Source organism: Lissotriton vulgaris, unplaced genomic scaffold (genome assembly GCF_964263255.1).
Source record: "Lissotriton vulgaris unplaced genomic scaffold, aLisVul1.2 SCAFFOLD_1169, whole genome shotgun sequence".
Taxonomy (NCBI): Eukaryota; Metazoa; Chordata; class Amphibia; order Caudata; family Salamandridae; genus Lissotriton; species Lissotriton vulgaris.
Window position 1 is genome coordinate 153,571 of NW_028244065.1, and position 19,063 is coordinate 172,633.

At 41.7% G+C, this 19,063-nt stretch overlaps 1 protein-coding gene across 1 annotated transcript; it reads left to right on the forward strand.

Annotated features, from left to right (window-relative positions):
* The first annotated feature begins 15,411 nt into the window (after positions 1 to 15,411).
* Positions 15,412 to 15,960, forward strand: LOC147668165 (taste receptor type 2 member 40-like). The gene has a single exon (XM_086948732.1). It carries the CDS (start codon positions 15,412 to 15,414, stop codon positions 15,958 to 15,960), a length of 549 nt encoding a protein of 182 aa, XP_086804858.1.
* The last annotated feature ends 3,103 nt before the right edge of the window (positions 15,961 to 19,063 follow it).

Below are 19,063 nucleotides of genomic sequence, written 5' to 3' on the forward strand. Positions count from 1 at the left end.
CACAGGGTTTCCCTGGCTTGGTGTTATGTCATTACCCCCAGTATCCTGCACTTTCCTTGCTTCCTTTTGACCCCCATTTGGTGATGTATTCGGTTCAGTATGTACCTGTGCGATGCTGCATTGGGCATTGCTCACGCAATTATTTATCTGTCGGGATTGTTGTGGTGGGGCAGTGGAGTCTAATCTGGAATTTACTGGTTGATTAGCGGTTTGTGTGTCCTTAGCCTTTCCCTGCTTCTGGATTTCATGTGTTATTTTATCCAGTCTACTAATCAAAGGTTTGATTTGATTAACTATGAAGGTTTCTAGGTGCTTTTGCAAATCTAGAACTATATCGTTCATCCAGCCTGCCGGAACAAAGGGGGCACTAGGTTCTGGAGTTGAGGGCACATCCTCCCTAACTCTTACTTTGCTACTCCTGGCAGGGAGCTTCCGGCGTCGACTTTGTATCTTTTTCGTCCCCCCTTTTCTAGCATCCTTCCTTGTTGATAAGATTTCCCCTGTGCTTAGCAGTGATACGTCCTCCCTGGGTAACTGGGCACATGGGATCTCATCACTTGGATCATTTTGTGTGTCCCTATTCGAAATCTGGCTGTAGTTCCCATCCCTCGACTGCGTGGGTGAGAGCGGCACTGTTATTAATGACATGGATATGCGTCTTTCCGTTCGCTCTATCTCCCCCGACACCTTTTTTAGCATTAAGTCTATTACAGTTGGGGTACTCTTGAGGGGTGCACGGTAGCATTTTCCACCCCGACCTTCTTGGGTCTCGCAGGTGTGCCTAGTTTGTTTTTAGTGGAACGGGTTTTGGGCTTTGTAGCCATGGTGGATTCTGTTGCTATTGTATGCGCTTTTCTGTTACAATGGTCTGATCGGTGTTTCACTAACCGCTTGCTGTTTTTCCGCCCTCTGTTAATCGCTTTGTCAGTACCTGGGGTGAGCTGGTTTTTTCAAGAAAGCCATGAATTTGTGGCCCGTCCCCTTCCCAGTCGTCCACGGACGGCCACAGACGGCCCGCCCTCTGCCCACCCTCTGCCCGCCCTCTGCCAGGGCTCAGCCCGGCAACGCCCGCGCGCGTCCCGCGATGCGAAGGTGGGGCTTTATGCGCCTCCGGGCGCCGATGGCTGTGCGCGGCTTCCGCTGCCAGCGCGGAGGGTTGTGGGGGGTGTAGTCCCCTCCTCCGCACTGCGGCCGCGAAGGTCTTGGCTGCGGCGGAGGGAGGGGGGATGCCAAACACCCGTGAGTTGTCAGTAGCCTTTGGTGTATTTCATGCAGGACCAGCAGTGCCTTCTACTGCTCCGGATTCGCCCCAGGTATGTTCCCGGTACTCCGCCCGCTCTGCCGAGGTGGAGGTGGGGTTTTATGCGCCTCCGGGCGCCGATGGCTTTGCGCGGCTACCGCTGCCGGCGCTGAGGATTGTGGGGGGTGTAGTCCCCTCCTCCGCTCTGCGGCCGCGAAGGTCTTGGCTGTGGCGGCGGGAGGGGGGATGCCAAACACCTGTGAGTTGTCAGTAGCCTTTAGTGTATTTCATGCAGGACCAGCAGCGCCTTCTACTGCTCCGGATTCGCCCCAGGTATGTTCCCGGTACTCCGCCCGCTCTGCCGAGGTGGAGGTGGGGCTTTATTCGCCTCCGGGCCGCTGCCGGCGCTGAGGGTTGTGGGGGGTGTAGTCCCCTCCTCCGCACTGCGGCCGCGAAGGTCTTGGCTGCTGCGGCGGGAGGGGGGATGCCAATCACACGTGAGTTGTCAGTAGCCTTTGGTGTATTTCATGCAGGACCAGCAGCGCCTTCTACTGCTCCGGATTTGCCCCAGGTATGTTCCCGGTACTCTGGCGTTTTTTTTGCCTCTCTTGCTTGCAGGCAGAGAGCTTTCGCCTTACGTATGTTCAGTAATTTCTCTATATTAAGAAACTGGGACTTCCAAATTTTTGAAGTGCTTAGTGAACAGATGTCAGCAAAAACAACTACGGCGGTTCTTAAGGCAGTTCTTATTGTAAATAGAAGTTCACTTGCGCCACAGATAAGAGATTTGGTAACAACCGTAGCCCTTTTAGTTTTTGAAAAGATCAAGTCCCCCTGGTTGTTGAGCCTGAATGGTGCAGGGAAAGGCGTGCTGTACTGTTTGTATTTTTACATCCCGCCTCCTCGCAAGACCCTCTGGCTTTTTTCAGGGTATATTTCTTTATTCCACAGCTGTTTCTCTGGTACACTTTAACTAAGTAACATGATTTTGAATTCTATGGATTTGATGACCCTAATGGAGATTCTTCTTAGTACTTTGTGGATCATTTCAAAGGGGAGTTGTTTGAAATGATTACAGACCTGAACTATCCTTGTCTTCTGGAAATCTTACTGCTGGCAAGCCCGGAAACCTTAATCACTGAAAAATTCCATAGTTTACCTACTACATACCTTTATGGAGCGATACTCTATGCTTTTTCTTCTGAGACTCAAAAACATACAAAGATCCCTTGTGGTAGAATTGTGCTAGGTCTGTTTACCATAACCAGAAATATGTGCTGCAAATCACTATGTATGAGCATGAAAAGATCATGTTTGACTCCTTGCAAGTCAACCTCAGGATCTTCATGACATTGTTTGATACCATGAAGGCCCTAAATGTTCCTACCTGTTGGGATCATGTGATCGATTTTTCCTCAGAGCTTGTTCGATGCTCATTTGGTCCACCTCTAGACCGCCTTAATTCCGAATTTCTATGAAAGCGCAAAAGCTTAAGGTGATCAAGCGAGGGAAGTATAGAAAAGGTACAACAAGGAGGAGACCTGTAAAAGAAACAGCAATATATGCTGTACCTCAGTGTTTCACAAATTGGAATAAAAATCTCCAGATAATTCCTTCACCACCTGTAAAAGAAAATAACATCACTCTAGGATAAATTCCAGATATTATTTAGCATATCTGTATGGTAGGAGACTTTGGTGTCTTTCTTTGGGGAGAAGGCTGAAAGATGAAAAGACCCTTTTTATATTTCCAACTACCTTTTCCCTCACAGTTTAACTTATATCACTGATGATATTTTAGTACCCACAAAAGATATCATGGGTATGAAACGATATACAGGGCTCATATAACCCTGTTAGAAAACATGATTAAGTAATGAAGAGCATACATGGCATATCATCTTGTCATGTAAAAAGAGTTTCTCAACAATCCGAATTCAATGATATATTTGACAGAATAAGTATTCTTGAAGCATAGTTGTAATCCATAGAACACCCAAAGAATTCACATATCTTCCTTGAATAAAAATAACTCTCAGTTTGTAATTCGCAAAACAGTTCTACCACGATCAAATTGATGGGCAAAGTCTCAGCCTTATCATAGCAACTGTAGGTTACACCAGTATTGATTGTCTTGTGGGTATAAACACAGAGGATTGGTGAGACCGCACCCTTACAGAAATAGCACTCGCAGCTTCATCTGACATTTAGAAATTGGCTCGACTAACAAATATTCTGCCCCACACTGACCACAAAAGTTGTCTTTATTCTCTCTTCCGCGGGGCTCTAAACATACATGAAGATCATATTACGAAGGACTCATGGGATTTGTAGTTCCCTGTATTTTTTCCACACTCCACTAACTTTCTAGGTCTTGGCACAGCACAACCAACGTGTCCCACTTACACAGAGGTACTGTGCCCTTTATTTGTAACGTGTTTATTGTACAGGCTTCGAATATGTGTGTAACACTCCTAAAATAAGGAACATTAGAACGGATACCCTGCCTAACGTACCTACCAAATAAGACATCACTAGGTTATCCTCCCCAACTCTTCCATCCCTTCATGATCACTCACCAACCTCTTAATGGATGGAACTAGACAACAAAAAGCCAGCATATCTCAAGGAAGTCTGGATCATTACCTGGATCAGAGCTATTACTGCACTGATATAGACCAGAATACTGGCAATGGCCAAACCAGTAGCCCCCAAGAAAGGACATTCCGATTATACCACCACACACGCATGCCACATGAATCTCCACTGAAGAACTCAACCACCCATAGGCATGATTCACATAAGAGGTGTGACTGCCCAACTCCAATAAAATTACAGCCACTTACTACTGAGCAGAGCATAAGCTGTTTATACACTATTAAAAATCAATTGGTTGATATTCAACGGAAGATGGATCACCTGCCTGAGATGCTATAAAGTCTGAAAAGCACATTCTCCATCTATTTAATATATGATCTCTCCTCCCAGGGACTTCCCTAATAATATCCTGTTCCTGTTATACTTCATTCATTACATCTAGTCCTGGCAAGTCTAACCGTACCAAAAACCCCAGTTCTTCTCGATATACCTCCATGCGTGGTAGCTCGAATGCACCCAACATACTAGAATGTTCTGTTATCACAGATCACACCCAGATACCCTATTCACACCATTTTCAGAGTTTGCTAAATGATCTAGTTACAGACCATGATCAGTCTGCTGAAGTAATCTCAGGCAGTGAGTTTTTACCTTACAAGATTTTGTAGAATGTCAGCAGTAACTGGTAGTAGCTGACTGCACCTCAAGAACTCTGGGCGTTGTCTAGGAGACAGCTGCCATCAGAGCACAGAGGGGACATATCTGAGGCAACAGGTGATCTACCCAACTCTACTGGATCTTGATAAAGAGCAAGATATATTCCACGTCCTGAAGCTACTGCAGTATGAAAGCTGAAGCACGGACTGTAGGCACCACCTTGCCAACTCTTGTTCAAAGTGGCTTTCTGTGATCGCAGGAGCCAATAAAGTGAGGGAAAAACAAAATAATTATTTCTGTAGAATCAGAACTCAAAACAACAAGGGCTCCCAAGGATTCACTTGAAGAAAAACCTTTAGTATATTTGCATCACATATGGCACCCCACCCATATGGGACTGGACACTGGGTAGGCTTGAGTTAAATATCCGAATATAATTTATTGGTTCATGCAATTGTTAAAAAGGATTCAATCAAACATTGCAGGGATCAAGCAACAAATGTGTGATATAGCACAATTAATATTTGTTTTCAAGTGAATACACAAGAGTAATTTTTCACTGGAGTAATTCAATTACAATTAGTAGAGGTGTCGAAATGCACAGTGACATAAGGTGCTCCAGTTAAAAAGTGTGTCAGTGACACAAAAGGAGAGCCTGCAGGTTGAGTTAAAGGATTATTGTTGAAGTCTAATGTTATAGGCATTTCACTTCTGTATTTAAAAACGAGGTGTATTCAATCCTTTAATAGTCTCTACATTCCGACACTGAGGGCAAGCGTTTGTGAGTTTCTTAAGGACACTGACCGTCGGACTGACTGTCTCAAAGTAATTAGAGCAAAATCTCTTGGATCAAAAAGTTAGGGGATTGGTGAGGGAAAAGCAAGAACAGTAGAGTCGATCATCAGTCCAATGTACGCTAGTCAAAACTGGATTAAACCCAGATCAGTTGACTGGGGGTGAGTGTGTGATATGCTCAAGCCCTCTGTCCATCATCTCTTTTGGTATCGCTTTGTTCGCCCTAAGTTGGCAGGGTATGCCCAGATTTGGGTCCCTTGCTCACTTTGCCACTGGATTCAAGATAGACTGGCTGATGAGGGTTATGAACCCGAAACCGGTCCCAGGATGCTTGTTTCCGGTCCAGGAAAGGCATGGCTTGGCAGTTCTGCGCTGGATTGTTCCCATGAGGCCAGGGTCAGACTGATTTGCATATGGACATGTGTCAGGCCCAGGGGCGCTTGCGGTCTAGGGCCCGCCCCATTTGGCCTTCGGCCATGTCCCAAACGTTTATGTGGAAAGACTCGTGGGTCTTCCCCTGCTGGACATTGGTGGTTGCTTTGTTATAGGGCTAGGGCAGGCTAAACTTTGGAAATGTATTTTGCCCTAAAAATTCCATTGATTCCCTATGGTCCGCGAGATGAGTGAGGTTTGGCGGGGTACGCGAGATGAGTGAGGTTTGGCAGGGTAGGCGAGATGCGTGCACTTTGGCAACCGCGTACCGCGAGATGCGTGCAATTTGGCATGCTGTCGCATTTCAACGCCGCAAGCAGGGGAAATTACGCGGGTGTGGTTACGTTGATGTACGTGACCACACCCAAGGATCTGTGCTCACTATTCTGGAGATTTCTGAGATGGAGGTTGATTCCAGGCAGGCTCTGTGTTTTGGTATGCTGTTTAACCCTTTGATGCAGATTCGTGTGTGCCGCGCTGGAGCAGACCTTTCCGGAGGAGCTTCTTGAGTTGGTAACTTCTCCGGCAGTCTTTGAGAAGGTGGTTTTGGACCGGATTTCTTCGAGGAATTTCTTCCTTTGGGGTCCAGAGTTTGCAGATGAACCTATAATTAAGAGTAGGTCGTACTCTTTAGGTATGAAGGCGATTTAATGCACAAAAATGTTTTTATTTTTTGTATTTACAGAATCTAAAGAGCAAGAAAGATTTAAACGCTGTTTCAGTTTTTTATATCATGGTATTTAAGGAATTAGAAATCTTCAATGTTTTTGGTATGAAGTAAACCCAACATAATATTTCGAATAGAAAGTTATTGTTTTAGCACAGAAACAAGATAAATCTATTGCTTATGTTTTCTACATGTAACTTGATTATGAAGCTATAACAAGACAAAATTAGAGTGTTTTGCAATACACAGTTTCGTGCTATGTGAACAAGTTAAAAGGTTTTGATACTATCTAACAGTGAACAATTTACAGAAGATAATGTAAATCGTGTTATTTTTTCTGAGAGAGTTTTATCAGAAAAGTACAGATGTTTTATGTGCAAAGAAATATCAAGCATTTGGAGAATAATTAGTATAAAAGGTCAAATTGCAAGAGGTTTAATTGCGATATTATTCCACAGAATTTTGTGAAGTGAATCTAGTTTTACATGAAAACTCCATGCTTAGATTGCTGCTTGCATTAACCCCTTAAGTGCGGGGAACGTTCAGCGGTCGTCGCGTGCACTACCTCGCCAGTGCTGCGCACGTCCGCTGAACGTTCCAATCTCATTCGCACAATGGAACGTTCCGCACTAGCGCGGAATTTTCGGCGCAGGTAACGGGTTAAGGAAAACTTACTGAAATATAAGTAAATAGGTATTAGTGTGTGTCTAACTTTTTCCTTTTCAGATCTCCCTCCCAGCTGTTCCCTTCCCAACTCCCCTTTTACCCCTGCTTGATCACTTCAATATTCTGTGTAATAATTACAATCAGAATTGGAGGTATCGAGAGGTGGGCCCTTATATCATCGCATCAGATTCCGAGGAAGGCTTCGTCTGACAGAATAGTGAGCCCACAAATTATTTTCCTCCCGATCTGACTGTGTTGACATAATGGCCACCATGGATGATTTACTTGCGGCAATAGTTAAAATGCAGGCAGATTTAAATGAAACTATGGCTGCTACAGCATTGTTGTCTGATAAAGTAGATAATATTCAGATTTTGAACACTCCCCTTCCTGAGGAGGAGCAAGACACTAGAGCTTCCACAAATATATCAGTAACTGTTCCACCACAAATTCCTCTGGCTGCGCCAGAACGTTTTTCAGGAGACCCTTCTAAGGTTCAAATACTTTTAACACAAATAGAATTGCATTTCTCTTGTAGACCTGCAGCATTTCCCACCCCTCAATCCAGAATAGCTTTTCTAATTTCTTATCTGTCTGGAGATGCTGCAAATTGGGCAGTTCCGCTAGTACGTCAAGATAGCGCTCTATTGTATAACTGGCGGCGCTTTGTAGAAGAATTTGAGAAAGTATTCGACAGACGAACAGTAACTTTGTCTGCAGATCGAGAACTGTTACAATTAAGACAAGGAAATCGAGATCTCATTGCCTGCTTGTCACATTTTAATAGATTGGTCGCAGAAACCTCTTGGCCTGAAGAAAAAAGAGCAGCACTTTTCTATCAAGGGTTGAAAGACGATCTGAAAGATGTGTTAGCTCAAATTGACCCACAACCAACAACTTGTTCAGATTTAATTAATCTAACTTTGAGATTGGATCACAGACTATCAGAACGAAGGGGTGATAAAAAAAGAGGAGAGAAACCTAATTGGAAAAGTGAAACTAAACCCAGAACTCAGTTCACACATTCTGAATCTAGCTCTGAACCAATGGAAATTGGAACCCTTAGACAACCATTGTCAAAAGACGAGAAAGAGAATAGACGCAAAAATGGACAGTGTCTCTATTGTGGACGCAAAGGACACTTTGTGAAAGATTGTATGTTGAAACCTAAGAATAAAACTCCAACCACAGGTAAAGTGTCAGTTTTGGAAACAAAAGACTTTGAGTCGGGAAACTAACATGCCCAGGATTGGTAGAAGGGGATATCTTGGGAACCATTGCTTACCCTTCAATAAACTCTTGTGTAAGTAATTACAAAGCACATTTTGGACTAGCAGTTCAAATACAACTGATTCACAAAATCTGGCAAATGGAAGTTTTAATTGACTCTGGGGCGACAGGAAACTTTGTCGATTTAAAAACCGCCCAGCGATTGAGTATCATCTGTGAGAAAAAAGACACTCCTGAAATAGTCCAAGCCGTAGATGGAAAAGTTTTGTCCGGAGGTCCAGTCACCATGCAAACCTCAAAGGTAATAATGTGTTGTGAAGACTCAAAAAAGAGATATCATAGAGAGGAGGTTCAATTCGATGTAATCCAAGCACCTCAATACGGCTTTATTTTAGGAATGCCATGGCTCTGTCTACATAATCCAATTATTGACTGGCAAAAGAGAGAACTTGTATTCCAATCTGATTTTTGTCAATCATCTTGTATGGGAACTCTCACAAAAACAATCAGTCAAATTGCTACTGCAGAAGTAAAAGAGACAATTCTACCCAAATGTTACAAAATGTTTCAGGAGGTATTCAGTGAAGAGAAAGCAGCAGTCCTTCCTCCTCATCGCAGCTATGATTGCCAAATCGATCTCATGCCGGGTTCATGTGTACCGAACTGTAGGATTTATGCACTCTCTGAAACAGAAAATCAACACTTGAGAGAATACTTGGATCAATATCTTGAAAATGGGTTCATTCGTCCTTCAAAGTCACCAGCCGCCTCCCCTTTGTCCTTTATTCCAAAAGCAAATGGTGAATTAAGAACGTGCATTGACTATAGGGCTTTGAACAAAATCACCATCAAAAACAAATATCCCTTACCATTAATCCCAGTTCTTTTAGATCAAGTAAAAACAGCAGTAATTTACACCAAGCTTGATCTAAGAGGAGCATACCATCTGGTGAGCATCAGACAAGGAGATGAATGGAAAACTGCATTTAAAACTAGATATGGACTGTTCGAATATTTGGTAATGCCGTTTGGTCTTTGTAATGTGCCAGCAGCCTTCCAGTTTTTCCTCAATGATGTTCTACGGGAATTTCTAGATTTATTTGTTATTGTCTATATAGATGATATCTTAATTTATTCAGATTCAGAAGAAAAGCACAAAGGTCATGTCAAACAAGTTTTAAAGGCATTACAATCACACAATCTGTATTGCAAGTTATCCAAATGCGATTTTCATGTCTTTGAGGTCGAATTTCTTGGAGTACTGCTCACACCAACGGGCATGAAAATGACTGATAGAAAAATAAAGGCAGTAGCAGAATGGCCAATCCCAAAATCGGTTCGAGATGTGCAATGTTTTTTGGGTTTCGCAAACTTCTATCGACGATTTATCGATCACTTTTCAGCAGTCGTAGCTCCCATAACTCGTCTGTTACGAAAAAAGGTGAAGTTCGAATGGACTACAGAAGCAAATGAAGCATTCCAAAGTTTGAAAAAAGCTTTTACTGAAGCCCCAATTTTGATGCATCCTGATGTGAATGAACCTTTTATATTCGAAGCGGATGCCTCAGATGTTGCAATTGCAGCCATTTTATCTCAGAGACATCACAAAACTGGTCAAATGCATCCTGTCGCTTATATGTCTCGTAAATTGAATGCAGCTGAACAGAATTACATAATTGCAGAGAAAGAGTTGCTTGCAATACTTGAAGCATTCAAGGAATGGAGACATTATATTATGGGAGCGAAATTCACAGTAACAGTGTATACAGATCACAGAAACTTACAATTCATGAGTTCAGCCAGAATGTTAACTCCACGACAAATGAGATGGATGATTTTCTTTGCAGAATATGATTTCATAGTAACCTATCGACATGGACAAGACAACAAAAAGGCGGATGCTTTATCCAGGAAAGACTCAACATTACATAAGTGTGAAGGAACTCCACAAGCAATAATAGAACCTGACAAAGTGATCTGTTTGTTGAATGCTGATCAGTTCTTAGACAGTATACATGAGAATTTTCCTCCATCACAATGGGAGAAATGGAATAACAAGAAGAAAAACCAAACAATCAAAGAAGGAATACCATTTCATGGAAAACAAGTCTACCTTCCAACCAAGGAATTACATGAGACGGTCTTCAATTGGCTACATTCCCATCCTATGGCAGGACATCCAGGTCCAAAAAAGACTGTAGAAAAGATTCAAAATTTATTTTGGTGGCCAACTCTCAAAAAGGATGTTTCTTTGATGGCTCAAAACTGTGAAACATGCGCTAGATGTAAAACTGATCATAGCAAGCCAAAAGGTTTGTTACAAGTCTTACCAACACCAATCAAACCATGGGAACATGTTTCTTTAGATTTCATCACAAATTTACCACTAGTGAATCTTCATTCAGTAATTTTGGTAGTAGTGGACAGTTTAACAAAATATGCCCATTTCATTGCTAGTAAAAAATTGCCAACAGCAGGACATTAGCGCAAATACTACTAACAAACATTGTGCGATTACATGGTTTGCCTTCAGTGTTACTGTCGGATCGAGGGTCTCAGTTTTCATCTAAATTCTGGCAGCAATGGTGTCAAAGTCAACAAATCACATCTAATATGTCTACTAGTTAACATCCCCAAACTGATGGTCAAACTGAACGATTAAATCAGACATTAAAGCAATACTTAAGATATTACATAGAAGACTCCAAGAGATCTTGGTATGATTTGCTTTGGATTGCAGAAATGGCTTATAACACATGACCGCATTCTTCAACTGGGTCATCTCCATTTGAGGCTCTCTATGGCTATTTACCAAACACAATTCCTTTAGTATTGCCCAAACATGTAAGTGATACACCTGCAGTACAGGATGCTATACAACATATGCAAACTGTTCACCAACAAACTCACCAACGTTTACTACAAAGTAAGGAAAAGTACAGACAGCAGTATGATAAAGATCATAGACCTGGTCCAAGATATGTTGCTGGGGATAAAGTTTGGTTGTCTACCAAGAACTTAACCTTCAAAAGAAAAAGTATGTTTCATCCTAAGTTTATTGGACCATATTCAGTACTTCGTCAAGTCAATCCAGTAACATACAAATTGTTACTTCCAAAAACTTTGAGAATCCATCCAGTGTTCCATACATCCCTTTTGAAACCAGCTAGACAAAATGTTGCAACTAGGCCAGCGCCAGTTTTGGTTCAGGGTCACTGGGAATACGAGGTAAAGGACATACTGGATTCTAAACTAAGGAGAAGCAGATTGTGGTATCTTGTCTCCTGGAAAGGTTACAGAGCTGAGAACGATTCTTGGGAACCGGCAGAGAACATTCATGCCTCTCGCTTGGTGCGACGTTTCCACCTCCTTCATCCCTCGAAGCCGGGCCCTAGACCGCTCCAGGGAGGGGGGAATACTGTCAGGCCCAGGGGCGCTTGCGGTCTAGGGCCCGCCCCATTTGGCCTTCGGCCATGTCCCAAACGTTTATGTGGAAAGACTCATGGGTCTTCCCCTGCTGGACATTGGTGGTTGCTTTGTTATAGGGCTACGGCAGGCTAAACTTTGGAAATGTATTTTGCCCTAAAAATTCCATTGATTCCCTATGGTCCCCGAGATGAGTGAGGTTTGGCAGGGTACGTGAGATGAGTGAGGTTTGGCAGGGTACGCGAGATGCGTGCACTTTGGCAACCGCGTACCGCGAGATGCGTGCAATTTGGCATGCTGTCGCATTTCAACGCCGCAAGCAGGGGAAATTACGCGGGTGTGGTTACGTTGATGTACGTGACCACACCCAAGGATCTGTGCTCACTATTCTGGAGATTTCTGAGAAGGAGGTTGATTCCAGGCAGGCTCTGTGTTTTGGTATGCTGTTTAACCCTTTGATGCAGATTTGTGTGTGCCGCGCTGGAGCAGACCTTTCCGGAGGAGCTTCTTGAGTTGGTAACTTCTCCGGCAGTCTTTGAGAAGGTGGTTTTGGACCGGATTTCTTTGAGGAATTTCTTCCTTTGGGGTCCAGAGTTTGCAGATGAACCTATAATTGAGAGTAGGTCGTACTCTTTAGGTATGAAGGCGATTTAATGCACAAAAAGGTTTTTATTTTTTGTATTTACAGAATCTAAAGAGCAAGAAAGATTTAAACGCTGTTTCAGTTTTTTATATCATGTTATTTAAGGAATTAGAAATCTTCAATGTTTTTGGTATGAAGTAATCCCAACATAATATTTTGAATAGAAAGTTATTGTTTTAGCACAGAAACAAGATAAATCTCTTGCTTATGTTTTCTACATGTAACTTGATTATGAAGCTATAACAAGACAAAATTAGAGTGTTTTGCAATACACAGTTTCGTGCTATGTGAACAAGTTAAAAGGTTTTGATACTATCTAACAGTGAACAATTTACAGAAGATAATGTAAATCGTGTTATTTTTTCTGAGAGAGTTTTATCAGAAAAGTACAGATGTTTTATGTGCAAAGAAATATCAAGCATTTGGAGAATAATTAGTATAAAAGGTCAAATTGCAGGAGGTTTAATTGCGATATTATTCCACAGAATTTTGTGAAGTGAATCTAGTTTTACATGAAAACTCCATGCTTAGATTGCTGCTTGCATTAAGGAAAAGTTACTGAAATATAAGTAAATAGGTATTAGTGTGTGTCTAACTTTTTCCTTTTCAGATCTCCCTCCCGGCTGTTCCCTTCCCAACTCCCCTTTTCCCCCCGCTTGATCACTTCAATATTCTGTGTAATAATTACAATCAGAATTGGAGGTATCGAGAGGTGGGCCCTTATATCATCGCATCAGATTCCGAGGAAGACTTCGTCTGACAACATGTCTGAACTGGGGTGGTGGAGTGAGCTAAAGAATGATGATGGATTACACCCAGATCAGTTGACTGGGGGTGAGTGTTTGATTTGCTCAATCGCTCCGTCCATCATCCCCTTTGGTATCACTTGGTTCGCTTTATGTTGGCAGGGTGTGCCCAGATGTGGGTCCCTTGCTCACTTTGCCACTGGATTCAAGATAGCCTGGCTGATGAGGGTTATGAACCCGAAACAGGTCCTAGGATGCTTGTTTCCAGTCCAGGGAAGACATGGCTTGGCAGTTCGGCGCTGGACTGCTCACATGAGGCACAGGGTGAGACTGATTTGCATATGGCAATGTCTGAACTGGGGTGGTTGAGGGAGCTAAAGAATGATGATGGATTAAACCCAGATCCATTGACTGGGGGTGAGTGATTGATTTGCTCAAGCGCTCCGTCCATCATCCCCTTTGGTATCAAAACAACAGCATCTCAACTGGGAGATGAACTGTCAGGGGCCCTACTTTTGCTGGTGCTTTGACTACCCATATATTGGACTGATGATCGACTTTACTCACTTTTCTATTGCTAATCACCTGACTTTTTGCAAAATCCCATGTTTTTTGCCTGGTCCCTGCTTTTTTCACCTCAAACTTATATGCACAATTTATTGATATGCGGATATTTAACTCAAGACGCCCAAACATAGAGCTACGTATGAATAGGTTACCAAATGTTAAGGAAATGTTATAACGTGTTTTGTTAGAATGATACCTAGGTAAAAATTATTGTGCACCGTTCTAGCATTACCTGGTACCAGTGGAAATGTTGATCATGCCCTCTTATACCATGACTTTTTGGGTGGAATCACGGAGGTCACCAAGACTCTCAAGTATATATTTGAAATGCATTAGTAGCCTGGAAAGTGGGCATACTTGTCCTTCACTCTCATTGAAGAACTCTCTTGTAGGATTTAGAAATCTCACTTGAGCATTTGACAGTCACCTGATGGTAATATCCACTGTCAAAGTCACATCAACCCATAAAGTAGGTGATAGTTTAATACATGACAACACTACCTACTGATGCAAAAAGATCTTGTAGAATGTGATGGTGCTATAGATCCCACCCTGCAGCTAGATGTGATTCCTCAGTTTACCTTAATATAAAGAATCATACAATGAGGCTTCAACATAAGTAAATAAATGAGGTCTCAATATGCTGTTGATCCAGAGCACCATTGCCAACATCTCTCGCACCAACACCTGTGCAAATGTAAACTGACTCATGTGATGATCTCTCATTTCTGCAAAATACATTTTGAAATCAGATCTATCCAGCAGCATCAGCTAGATGCATGGAAGGAGCCAAAGGAGCGGTGTAGGCAAAGGAGGGGAGGAGACATGGAGTAAAATTCGTTGTCTATTGACGTAAACTACATTACTGAAAGATGCTATTTAAAGAGGAACCAGCCCTGCATCTAGGATGAAGGAGTGGCACTGTTTGGAGGAAAGCCTTACACAGAAGAAAAGAGACATTCTTACCACTTAACTAATAAACTATCCTCTTTTTTTGGATGTTCAAAAGGAGACTCTGTTAAGATTGGTACCTAGATAGCCACCTTGAATAGGATCCATCCAGTAGTGACATCAAGTGCCGGAAAGTCATCGCCGACTGCCCCTCACTGTGCCAGAGAAGGTATTTTTGGCTTCTCTGATAACACACAAAGCAGTGCTTATAGACAATTGAGCTGTTGGTCCATTATTTTCAACTTTCTTTGTTTCTAGGAGGACATGTGAACTGATATCCCAATATTACGAAAGGTGCAGTTTTTTTAAATTCCGTCTGAAAACGTAGTATTGGGTAAATACATGTTCTTTGCGATCAAGGCACCAGTTAGAGCAGGAAAGTGCACAGTTAGACTCATTCTTTTGCAAGAATGTCTCAATTTGACCTGTTTTTCCTGATTTTTCTCAATATTGGCTGTTTGATGGGCCTCACCACCAACACATTTATGGCAGCTGTAATCCTGACTCAATGTGCCCGGAGTAGACGCCTGCCAATATCAAGTGATCTCCTCCTGCTGGGGGTGGCGTTGACCAATATTCCTCTGCAGAGTTGTTTCTCAGCAAGTTTCCTGATACGCTTCCTCTGGGAAGAGGTATACAATAGAGACAGTGTTTGGAAGAGTTTTTTTATGCTTTTTCCCTTCTTTGTTTCCTGCAACTTCTGAATCAACACCTGGCTATGTGTCTTCTACTGCATCAGAATTGTCAACTTCTCACATGTGCTCTTCACACGCCTAAAGATAAGAATCTCTGCCATGGTTCCCTGGCTGCTCCTGGGTTCTGTACTGGCATCTTTAGTCATCAACCTCCCTGGAATTTGGTACATGAGGAAGAAACATACAAATAAGTCCACTACTACAAACACCACCTTTGGAGGCACAGCTCGTGAAAACAGCCTTTGGAACAGGATCTTCATTTCTTCCACAACATGCGTTGTGCCTCTGATAGTGATAGTCATTGCATCTGTGCTGATCCTCACATCTCTCTACAGACACACCCAACAGATGCGGCAACACATGTCAGGATTCACCGGGGGTCCCAGCTTGGAGGCCCATGTCAATGCAGCAAAAACCACCTTATCCTTGCTGGTTCTCTACATTGCCTTCGACCTTGCTTTGATCACGGTTCTAACAGAAAATGGTGGAGATGTAATGTCTTACAAATTATATGTTTCTGGATTTGGATGTAATCCATATCCCTTCATTAACTCCCTGATCCTCATCTTGGGGAATCACAAGTTGAAAACAGCAGCAGTGAAAACTTTCTGTGCTCGTCAACATAGAGGACCTGATTCTCAAGGGTAACTTACACTTTTGAGTAAGTTTACACATCTCAGTAAGTTTACTTCTTTTTGGTATTCATTAACTGTGCTTTTGTAGTTACTTACACCTAGGAATTAACTTACATGTTTGTGGTAATTTACTTTTTTGTAGTAAGTCAAGCACTGCACATGGCCTACAACTTTTACTGCAACATCCTCCTATTGAAATTAATGGAGATAGGGACTAAAAAAGTGTACATTACTAGAAAAGTGCAGTTTGTAAATCAAATAAACTTACTATGAAGTTTATTTAATTACAAAAGTGGAGTTTGTGAATAGCACTTTGTAGTGAGTCTGGTGGTACTGCTGTAGTACTACAAAAATTGTTACCCACCAATTTATGCCACAGGTTATGGATTGAAGACATGGACCTGTTGATGCTTTCCTCACTGTAGATCCTTTGAGCCACCTACGAAAGACAAGAGCAGTGTTTACACAAAAAAGGCCCAGCCAGAATGGTCCTTGTAGAGTAACTTCATGCGCAACAAAAATGTGGCAAATCTCCCCTTATTAAATGTATATTTCAACTTTGGAAACCTGGTTAAGTGAACTGATTCTCTCTCTAAAAGACTGTAAATAACTGTATTTATTGTATTAAGTTGATTTGGCTAAAATTAGCTTCGCTCTGTCTTTAGGATTTTTTAAATTAAGAAAATGATTAAGGTATTGTTTTCCGAGACTACTCTGGGACAAGTAAATAAATATATAGATGGGTGATAGTGAATAACGTGGGTGTTTTTAACCAAGGGGGTGGAAGAGTGGGCTACCAGTCAAGAGCGCGTATGGATGTCCAATGCAAGGCCTGCACTGTGGACTTACCTGTGCTTATGCGATGCCGTGAAGAATCACTGCCTGCTGTTTTACCAGTCAATGACCCTTACAACGGGGACCGCCTCATCTTTCCAAGGCCCACTGACACAGCAATGTTTTTGGTGTCATCTCCCCTCTATTTGAGGTTATAGTCTGCAGGTGACAGCTGCTACAACCTGGGGGACACATAACGTGAGCAGTATGTGGGGAGTAGGTCCTTTTGGGCCATCCCAGACAGTCATAGTTCACACTCTATCTGCCTATATATAGTTTTCACTAAGAGCAATGGATTAACATTCATTTGTTAGAAAACATGGGTGGTTTGTTTGTTCATTCTAAATTTTGTGTACTATATATTTTGGCTTCTTTATGGTGAACATGTATGAATACTCGTTTTTGGATTGCACTATATGAATAAATATTAAGCAGTTATTTGTTAAAATAGTTTCGAGTTTTTTGTGTATTATTTATCGTTATGTAGTACAAAGGCTGCTTTTTCAAACTAATAAAGTGATGTAGAAACTGACTTGTATGCTTTTTTAATTTGGCCATGTATGCTAAATCTATAAATTGTCATAAAACATGCCAAACATTAGTGCATATTTTGGTGCAAATTCATTTTTAGAATTAAAAGGCAAATGAAAAATGTTTTTCTTTTTCATATATCACATTATCTTTTTAGTTGTAATGACACTGATGTGCTCTTTTAGTTCAAATGTAACTTCTTATCAGTCTTTGTGTTTCTGCCATTATGCCCATGTTGCTGGCTTTTTTCAGGGTATATTTCTTTATTCCACAGCTGTTTCTCGGGTACACTTTAACTAAGTAACATGATTTTGAATTCTATGGATTTAATTACCCTAATGGAGATTCTTCTTAGTACTTTGTGGATCATTTCAAAGGGGATTTGTTTGAAATGATGACAGACCTGAATTATCCTTGTCTTCTGGAAATCTTACTGCTGGCAAGCCCGGAAACCTTAATCACTGAAAAATTCCATAGTTTACCTACGACATACCTTTATGGAGCGATACTCTATGCTTTTTCTTCTGAGACTCAAAAACATACAAAGATCCCTTGTGGGAGAATCGTGCTAGGTCTGTTAACCATAACCAGAAATATGTGCTGCAAATCACTATGTATGAGCATGAAAAGATCATGTTTGACTTCTTGCAAGTCAACCTCAGTATCTTCATGACATTGTTTGATACCATGAAGGCCCTAAATGTTTCTACCTGTTGGGATCATGTGATCGACTTTTCCTCAGAGCTTGTTCGATGCTCATTTGATCCACCTCTAGACCGCCTTAATTCCGAATTTCTATGAAAACACAGAAGCTTAAGGTGATCAAGCGAGGGAAGTATAGAAAAGGTACAACAAGGAGGAGACCTGTAAAAGAAAAAGCAATATATGCTGTACCTCACTGTTACACAAATTAGAATAAAAATCTCCAGATAATTCCTTCACCACCTGTAAAAGAAAATAACATCACTCTAGGATAAATTCCAGATATTATTTAGCATATCTGCATAGTAGGAGACTTTCGTGTCTTTCTTTGGGGAGAAGGCTGAAAGATGAAAAGCCCCTTTTTATATTTCCAACTACCTTTTCCCTCACAGTTTAACTTATATCACTGATGATATTTTTAGAACCCACCAAAAGATATCATGGGTATGAAACAATATAGGGCTTATATAACCCTGTTAGAAAACATGATGAAGTAATGAAGAGCATACATGGCATATCATCTTGTCATGTAAAAAGAGTTTCTCAACAATCCAAATTCAATTATATATTTGACAGAATAAGTATTCTTGAAGCATAGTTGTAATCCATAGAACACCCAAAGAATTCACATATCTTCCTTGAATAAAAATAACTCTCAGTTTGTAATTCGCAAAACAGTTCTACCACGATCAAATTGATGGGCAAAGTCTCAGCCTTATCATAGCAACTGTAGGTTAAACCAGTATTGTTTGTCTTGTGGGTATAAACACAGAGGATTGGTGAGACCGCACCCTTACAGAAATAGCACTCGCAGCTTCATCTGACATTTAGAAATTGGCTCGACTAACAAATTTTCTGCCCCACACTGACCACAGAAGTTGTCTTTATTCCCTCTTCCGCGGGGCTCTAAACATACATGAACATCATATCACAAAGGATTCATGGGATTTGTAGTTCCCTGTTCTTTTTCGACACTCTACTAACTTTCTAGGGCTTGGCACAACCAACGTGTCCCAGTTACACAGAGGTACTGTGCCCTGTATTTGCAA

What these genes read in the sequence shown, in the direction of transcription:
- LOC147668165 (XM_086948732.1), top strand. Translation starts at nt 15,412, where the DNA reads ATGGTTCCCTGGCTGCTCCTGGGTTCTGTACTGGCATCTTTAGTCATC.